This window comes from Nicotiana sylvestris, chromosome 2, assembly GCF_000393655.2.
Source record: "Nicotiana sylvestris chromosome 2, ASM39365v2, whole genome shotgun sequence".
Taxonomy (NCBI): domain Eukaryota; kingdom Viridiplantae; phylum Streptophyta; class Magnoliopsida; order Solanales; family Solanaceae; genus Nicotiana; species Nicotiana sylvestris.
The window spans coordinates 101965215-101974853 of record NC_091058.1 but is presented as its reverse complement, the minus strand read 5'-3'; the positions used below and the strand labels follow the sequence as shown (position 1 = coordinate 101974853).

General features: G+C 39.7%; 1 protein-coding gene across 1 annotated transcript; it reads right to left on the bottom strand.

The window, feature by feature from the left end:
• Positions 1–8783: 8783 nt before the first annotated feature.
• Positions 8784–9431, bottom strand: LOC138885331 (uncharacterized). The gene has a single exon (XM_070166272.1). The coding sequence runs from the start codon at positions 9429–9431 to the stop codon at positions 8784–8786; it is 648 nt and encodes a 215-aa protein (XP_070022373.1).
• Between the last annotated feature and the right edge of the window lie 208 nt (positions 9432–9639).

Here is a 9639-nt window from a genome sequence, read left to right as displayed (position 1 = left end):
GAATTGACTTAAGTGCTATAGGCATGATATCCATTGCTTTAAACCATATAGGCATGATTTTTAGGTGTGACATTGATTTAAATCCTATAGGCATGATGTCTATTAATTGTGTACGGGCAAAAATGAAACAAATTGTCAAGAAGGACAGTTAATTCAAACAACAAGATCCTATAGGCATGATTGCTAATGCACATTTGTTGAAAACATTTATAGACCCTATGAGCAGGATTTCTGATGCACAGAATTGAGCGAAAGTCTTATAGGCAGGATCTCTAGTATGCAAATATAAAATACAAAATCAAGATGATCATGAGAGTCCTATAGGTAGGATTTCTAAACACAACATAGTACTCACAAAATCCTATAGGCAGGGTTTCTACCCAGTTTTAACAAAAGATATATATGAACCCCCTCCCCAGTTTTACTAAATATCCCCAAATTTGTTATTACATAGTTATTACAGACCAGGCTAGCCGAATGAATTACATAATGGTATCAGTACACTATAGGAGCCTTCATAGGCCCAAATGAACCTAGGAACCAGGCCCTCCCGCATGACAGCTTTGGAACATAGAAGTGATTCATCCACAACACATTAAAACCAGACTTCCAGTATGTCAAAGTTCCCAACGAGCCTTAGGGACCCCAGGAAATGCTCATACCAGAACCACACTTTCAGCAAAGAGTTCATAAAAGATTGGAAAATCAGCCCCCAGTGTGTCAGAGTTCAAAGAAGTCTCAAGGACCCTAAGAAGTGCTCAAGGAAACATACAAAGTAAGAGTAGAAACAGGATTCAGAACATGGAATTACAGGCAAAACTGCATCAAAGAAACATACAAATTCATGCTTAAACACATAGTTCAAATAGGTTGAAATCTAGATAAGCTAAATACCCATGCTAGTAGCCAAAACAGTTATGGTTTAATCACAACAACAATTAGGCAGAAACATTTGAGTTGAACAAACATGATATATGAGTTAAGCAACAAACTAACTGATTACATGTCTGTAGTGCAAAGTTCAGAACAAGTAGAGGATTAACAAGTAATACATGAAACAAGTTAAACCTTAGGCTAAATCATGAAAGTGAATCATATTATTTAAAATAACTTAGTCTTAAGTTAATAGTGTTACTAAATGAGACCATATAATCATGTGAAGGGCAGAATCATGCTGAGAATTGAAACAGACTAGTCAAGCAAGGCATAGAGAATGAAATTGCAAAGGTTGGGGCATACCAGTTAAGTAAGAAAGCAAGTAAGTATACCACAATAATGGGGTTCCTGAATAATTTTGGCCTTGGCTTTCAGCCAACCAAAATCAAGAGATACTTAGCACATAAATCAGAACAAGAGAGAGCAAGAGCTTAAGTTTTTTTAGTGAGAATCAGAGAGTTCGAGTCTTGTTTAAGGGGAAAGGGGAGAACGGTTTAAATAGTGTTCAATTAAGTGAACAAATACGGGAAGTAATCAAACACATATGAATAAGGAAAAAAATCAATCACAAAATAAATAATGCAGGGTTCAGTAAATTAACAGGGCATAACAGCATGTAATCAAGCAAGTAACAGAAACAAGGAAAATATCAATTTACAAGTAGTCTCATGGTAAATAAGGAAAGTATTAGTCACGTATGAGGAAGGAAAAAGTATCGGAAAATCAGTAAAAGATTTCAAACGAAAAAATTAGTAGTAAAATAAGGTACATAATGTAGACAGGAGAATTCAAAAGGAAAATTAGAATCGAATAGACTTGGTTTGATTATGAAGAATCAAAACCCCAAATTTAGGGCAAGTAAGAAGCAGCAGTAACAAAGAGTTGTAATAAAATGCATAGAGACACATAAACGGTAGTATTAAAGAAAAGTAATTAAGAAATCGAAAACCAAATTAGATCTAGAAAGATCTGAAATCCTATTTTTGGGTAGAACACCAAATCACCCATAATAAAAGAGAATAACACAGATTCATACCAAATAAACATATATAAGAGTTTATTAAAGGAATCTCATAATCGAATCAGTTTTAATTCAAGCAAAAGAAAGGGTTTGAAACCTAGATTTAAGTAAATCACAGAATCGGTAAAAAATCAACAGATCTATGAATAACAGAGCAAATATAGATGAAGAAAAATGCATAAAAGATAAAGTTTGAACCAGATTTGGTTCAAATTAGGGAGGATCTGAACCCTAACCTTTAGGGCTTAGCGAATCAAGAGAGATATGAGAGAATCATTACAAATAACGTGCTTGGACTTGAGATTGTTCCCTTTTGCATTTCCACTGAGTTTCCAATTTATTCCGTTTATTTTACAAATAGGTTGGTCGAAACAGTTTCAATTTGATTCAGTTTTTCTTCTGTTCGATTAGTTATTTTGGTTTTGGGATTGTTTTGTATTTTTGTTTTTTGCAAAATCGAAGCTTCAATTCATTTGCATGACTCTTTATCTGTTCGATTTGAATTATTAGTATTATATGATATATAATACTATAACTATATAATAGTATCGGATCTTATTGCCCCACCCCTTTTGCGTCCCAAATCTGCCCCCACCCCCTTATATTCTCGTTTTCTTCTTTTCCTTTCTTTGTACATTTTATATTGTTGGGGTTATACCAGTGGTAGCGGTGATAACTCCTTCTAGTTTTGGGGTCGTGGTATTTTCTGTGTTTTCAGGAATTCTCGAAGTATTGGAGACAAGTTGGGCGCACGAGCACTGGCAAAGGAGAGCAACCTGGGCGACTGTCAACAAAGGGCGGTAGGAAGTGGTGCGTGAGCGTACAACTACATCGAGTATAGCAAATCAGACACAGGTTTTGTTCGTCTATATGAGGAACTAAGGAACAAAGGTGGGGAGAATAAGTTATTCCGACTCGCTAAGGCGAGAGAGAGGACAACTCGAGATCTGGACCAAGTGAGGTGCATAAAAGATGAGGACGGTAAAGTTTTGATGGGAGATGACCAGATTAAGAGGAGGTGGCAGACCTACTTTCATAAACTTCTAAGTGAAGAAGGGGATCAGGATATTATACTTGGGGAATTGGGGAATGCCGACAGTCCCCATGAATTAAGTAATTGTAGGGACATTGAGATCGATGAAGTCATGGAGGCAATGCGTAAGATGAGAAGGGGCAGAGCTACCGGGCCAGACGAAATTCCGGTTGAACTTTGGAGGTGTGTGGGTAGAGCAGGTTTGGAATGGCTTATTGGATTGTTTAGTGTTATATTCAAGACTAATAGGATGCCTGAAGAGTGGAGGTGGAGTACAATGGTTCCGTTGTATAAGAACAAAGGTGATGTCCAGAGCTGTAACAACTATAGGGGCATCAAATTACTAAGTCATACCATGAAAGTTTGGGAGAAAGTGGTAGAAATGAGAGTGCGAAGGACGGTGTCTATTTTAGACAACCAGTTCGGGTTCATGCCTGGGCGATCTACCACACAAGCTATCCACCTTATTAGGAGGATGGTGGAACAGTACAGGGATAGGAAGAAGGATCTCCACATGGTGTTTATTGTTCTGGAGAAAGCTTACGATAGGGTTCCTAGAGAGGTCTTATGGAGCTGCTTAGAGGATAAAGGGGTCCCGGTTGACTATATTAGGGTGATTAAAGACATGTATGCTAGATATAAGTCTCGGGTTAGGGCAGTAGGAGGCGACTCTGAACACTTTCCAGTTAGTACGGGGTTGCACCAAGGGTCTGCGCTCAGCCCATTCCTATTTGCCCTGGTGATGGATGCACTGACTCATCATATTCAAGGGGAGGTGCCATGGTGCATGCTATTTGCTGATGACATTATTCTAATTGACGAGACACGAGGCGGCGTCAATGAGAGGCTAGAGATTTGGAGACATGCTCTTGAGTCTAAAGGTTTCAAGTTGAGCAGGCCGAAGACGGAATACCTCGAGTGCAAATTTGGGGTTGAGCTGACGGAAGCGGGAGTTGAAGTGAGGCTTGACTCTCAAGTCATTCCCAAGAGGGGTAGTTTCAAGTACCTTGGATCGGTTATTCAGGGGATCGGGGAGATTGACGAGGATGTCACACACCGTATAGGGGTGGGGTGGATGAAGTGGAGGTTAGCGTCGGGAGTCTTGTGTGACAAGAAAGTGCCACCGTTACTAAAAGGTAAGTTTTATAGAGCAGTGGTTAGGCCTGCCATGTTATATGGAACTGAATGTTGGCCGGTAAAGAACTCACACATCCAGAAGATGAAAGTAGCAGAGATGAGGATGTTGAGGTGGATGTGCGGGCATACAAGGATGGATAAGATTAGGAATGAAGATATTCGAGAGAAGGTGGGTGTGGCCCCCATGGAGGACAAGATGCGGGAAGTAAGACTCAGATGGTTCGGGCACATTCAGAGGAGGAGCACTGATGCACCGGTGAGGAGGTGTGAGCGACTGGCTGTAGTGGGCACGCGGAGAGGTAGAGGGCGACCTAAGAAGTATTGGGGAGAGGTGATCAGACAGGACATGACGCGACTTAGGATTACTGAGGACATGGCCCTTGACAGGGAATTATGGAGGTCGAGCATTAAGGTTGTAGGTTAGGGGAAAATTGTGAATATTTCTACAGCACAATAGAGTGAGACTAGCCAGTTAGGAGTTAGACTAAGAATGCCATTGGTCGTCTATTGATGCAGGGCTTTACCTGCTAGTTTTTACTATACTAGCCATCTATTTCGTATTTCGTATTCTGTATTTCATATCTCCAACATGGCTGTTATTTTATTATGCATTTTTTATGGTACTAATATATCATCTCCTGTTGCTTTTTTTGAGCCGAGGGTCTCCTGGAAACAGCCTCTCTACCCTTTGGGGTAGGGGTAAGGTTTGCGTACATATTACCCTCCCAAGACCCCACTTGTGGGATTATATTGGGTCGTTGTTGTTGTTGTTGTTGTTGGACTTGAGATTGTCCAGATTCAAAGGGCAAGCACGGGTTTAGACGGAACCAAATTTGGGTACTTGGCATATTTAGGCAAATAACTAAGTTATTCTAGAATCGGGTGCCAAATAAGGGAAGAACCCTAAAATGGTAAGGGAGTAATGGGAGAATCCAATTAGGACGGGGATTCTTGGGGTGTTTGGGTGAGACGACGACTTTAGGGTTTGACAGAGAGGGAGATGAGAGCGTTTAGGGGTGGCAGAGAAAGAATAATAGGGATTAGGGTTGGGTTTGGTTAGCTTAAAATGGGCGGATGTAATGTGGACAATTGATCTTAGAGATCAACGGTCCTGATTTAAGGGGTTTCTGGGTCGGGTGATTTAATTGGATAGAGGCAATTGGGTATTGGGCTGGTGTATATAATTGGGCTAGGTCCGAAATTAATTTAGAAGGGGCTAGATTTTAAATACTCAATTAAATCAATAAAATAACTTGTAAAAATATAATTAATAAATAATAAATAATGTCATTTGTGCATGAAAATGATTTAAAATAATTACTTAACACTATAAAAATATAAAAAGTTATTATCTGTACAGATAATATAATTATGCATATATATGGGCTATTATTGCAAAATGTGCAATTCTAGCCTTAAAATACAAATATAATTACAAAAAATGCAATTAAAATATTTAAACACTATGTGGGCATAAATGTTGAATTTAAATGATTAAATCATCATAAAAATAATATGAGAAATAATTATTGGATATTTGTATAATAAAAAATACAGAAATAAATTGATTTAAAGCCTTTTAAAATTATAGAAAATTATAAAAATACTTGTGCATGTTTGTAAATCTAATCATAATTCATGTGCACTATTTTGAAGATATATGTGCATATTTAAAATATATGAGGAAAATATTGGGTATCAACAGCTGCCACTCTTTACCCGGTAGGATGAAAGAGTTGTCGGGTAAAGAAATGATGATCGATTTTGACCGAATGGGGTGTTCTGAAAAATATAGGCCGCACCCTAGTCTCTGAGCTACCTACATATCCCTGGTTTTACAGGAATCAGCCGTGTGTAGCTCTGGATCCAACGATGAGCGAAACCGATGGAAGTGTATGTTTTAGAAAGGGTTCCTTTTAGGAAGGATAGTATGTGATGGGTTTATGCGGAGTTATGAATATAAATATGAAGCGTAACAAATGTATCACAGGGCAGGTATCTGAACGGTCGTAGAGTAAAGGCGAGTAATTGACGAGAATCGGTTACGTTTGAAATAATGGCAGGGTATAAATGGTATGAACGGAAACCGGAGCGAAGGTTGCTCCCGTTTGAAGAACAATTACTTTCTGGATCACCTGCAAAACTTAAACACACAACGCATGCAAGTATATAGATTATTGTGAGAATTTAAACATGATGCAAATTCCCTTTGGACCATGAGGGTTGTCTTTGGATAGTGAAGATGACGTCCTTAGACCATGACGTCCCGATACATGAATAATGATATAAGGGATTCACAGGCCATAAAATGATGTTCTCGGGCCATGAGAATGGTTCTTCCGAACCATGACACTTTTGAATAATGATGTGAAGTATTGAGAGATCCTCAGGCCATGACTTGGTGCCTTCAGGCTATGAGGATGATGCCTTAAGACTATGACGCCTTTGGACAAGTTGGCTATACATCAGCCTACGAAGTGCAGAGACATGATACCAAAGGTAATAACAAGGCAAAGCTTAGCCTTGGGCAGAGTTTGGGGGCATAGCTTAGCCCCGAGAGAAGAAGATAATGAAAAGTTCAGAATAGAGCAATACTTATGTAGAGGGAGACAATGCTTAGTCTTATGAGAATGCAGTGCTTAGCCTTATGAAAATAGGGAGGCAGGGCTTATCCTCATGCCAGATTTGAGACAGGGCTTAGTCTCATGCAAAGAGAAGGCAATACTTAGCCTTATGCAAATAGGGAGGCAATGCTTAGCCTCATGTAAAATTTGAGACAGGGCTTAGTCTCATTCAAAGAGAAGGCAATGCTTAGCCTTATGCAAATAGGGAGGCATGGCTTAGCCTCATGCAAGATTTGAGACAGGACTAGTCTCATGCAAAGAGAAGGCAATGCTTAGCCTTATGCAAATAGGGAGAGAGATTTTAGCCTCATGCAAGATTTGAGACAGGGCTTAGTCTCATGCAAAGAGAAGGCAATCCTTAGCCTTATGTAGTGGACAAATAGCAAATAGGAGTAGAATATTTCTTAGCTGGAGATATATTTATGCTTGGCAGTATGGTTGTTATGAAGGTAATGATTTAAGGTGCACATACTTGTGGTTATTCCTTGTCCCTGCATTCAAATAAAATTCGAGAGTTTTGCAGGGAGGTTGGTTCATGCCTTTGTCTGCTTGCTTTGCTTTGCTCTGGAGATCCTGTTCGAGTTGTTCTAGGTAATATCTGGCTGCCCTTGAAATAAAATTTTCGAAAAATTTGCACTTATTGATGAAATAGAATCATTTTGGAAAAGATAATGGTGTATAATATCAAGTAAATTAAGTGAACTAATGACTGTGACACTTTTAGAGACATTGCGGCTTCTTTGCATCAGAATTTTGAGGGTCCTTAAAATTCTGTCCCAGTTTAATAAATGATCCTTCAGCCATTCTGCATGTAATGAAGTTTGTTGGATCTATTCCAGAATTTTGAGAATCCTTCTCAAAATTCTGCCCCAGTTACTATATCGACTTCTGACTGTCTTGCATATGATGATGTCGGCTAGACTTGTTCCAGAATTTTGAGGGTCCTCCTCAAAATTCTGCCCTAGTTTCTGGTTCTGGGGAAGATGAAGATTTTATTAAGATGTGACCAAACCCACAAGTCTGCCTACGTATCCCTTCTTAAACGGGAATCAGGTCAAGCTTAGTTCAGTTTATATCATATGAAGAAACATGAAATGGTTTACACATAGCATCTTTTGACTACATCTGAATTGATAGGTTTTGGCCAGATTTCTCCATCCATCTCTATGAGTATAAGTGCTCCTCCTGTTAATACTCTGTGAACCATGTATTGACTTTTCTAGTTAGGTGAAAATTTCCCTTTGGCTTCATCTTGGTGTGGGAAGATTTGCTTCAGCACCAACTGCCCCGGTGTGAATTGTCTGGGTTTGACCCTTTTGTTGAAAGCTCTGGACATTCTGTTCTGATAAAGCTGACCGTGACATACTACATTCATCATTTTTCCATCTATGAGGGCTAACAGCTTATAGTGTCTCCTTATATATTCTGCATCACTGAGTTCGGCTTCTTGTATGATCCTTAAAGAAGGAATTTCTACCTCGGCGGGAATGACAGCTTCAGTACCATAAACCAGCAGATAGGGAGTTGCTCCGATTAATGTGCGTACTGTGGTACGATATCCCAATAAGGCGAATGATAACTTCTCATGCCATTGCTTGTGAGTTTTTACCATTTTCCTTACTATCTTCTTGATGATTTTGTTGGCAGCTTCCACAGCTCCGTACATTTGAGGCCTGTATGGTATGGAGTTCTTATGCTTGATCCTAAAAGTTTCACTAATAGCTTTCATCATATCACTATTGAGATTGGCAACATTATTAATTATGATGGACTCAGGAACCCCGAATCGATAAAGAATACGATCTCTAACAAAATCTGCGATGACTTTCTTGGTAACAGCTTTGTAAGATGCAGCTTCAACCCATTTAGTGAAATAGTCAATGGCTACTAAAATGAACCGGTGCCCGTTAGAAGCGGTGGGCTCGATTGGGCCGATGACATCCATTCCCCAAGCAGCAAGAGGCCAAGGTGAGCTTGTTGCGTTAAGCTCGTTTGGTGGCACTCGTATCATGTCTGCGTATATCTGGCATTGTTAGCATTTCTGAACATACTGTATGCAGTCTGTCTCCATGGTTATCCACAAGTATTCGGCCCTGAGTATCTTCTTGGCCAAGATAAAGCCATTCATATGTGGGCCGCAGGTTCCAGCATGTATCTCCTCGAGCAATTTGGAAGCCTCTTTTGTGTTAACACACCTTAATAGTCCCAGATCAGGAGTTCTTCTATACAGGGTTCCTCTGCTTTGGAATAAGTGATTGGACAGCCTCCGCAATGTGCGTTTCTGAGTATGATTTGCCTGTTCTGGGTACTCTCCTTTTGCCAAGTACTCTTTAATGTATTGGAACCAAGGTCTTCTGTCCGTTTCTTCTTTAACATGAGCACAGTATGCCAGCTGATTATGGATCCTCACCGGGATGGGATCGATGAACTTCTTGTCTGGATGTTGTGTCATTGATGACAAGGTGGCCAGTGCATCTACGAACTCGTTCTGGACTTTTGGAACATGTTTAAATTCTATCTTCGTGAACCTCTTCATCAATTCTTGTACATTATACAAATATGGTAGGATCTTGGTGTTTTTTGTAGCCCATTCTTCTTGAACCTGATATACCAGAAGATCCAAATCACCTATTACCAGCAACTCTTGTATATTCATATCGATGGCCAAATAGAGCCCCATGATTCAAGCCTTATATTCTGCCATGTTGTTAGTGCACAGAAACCTAAGCTTTGCGGATACTAGATAATGTTGACATGTCTCTGACACCAAAACCGCTCCAACACCCACTCCTTTGAAGTTTGTAGCTCCATCGAAGAACATTCTCCAACCGTCATAGGCTTCAGCAATGTCCTCTCCCACGAATGGCACTTCTTCGTCAGGAAATACA

What these genes read in the sequence shown, in the direction of transcription:
- LOC138885331 (XM_070166272.1), bottom strand. Translation starts at nt 9,431, where the DNA reads ATGGGGCTCTATTTGGCCATCGATATGAATATACAAGAGTTGCTGGTA.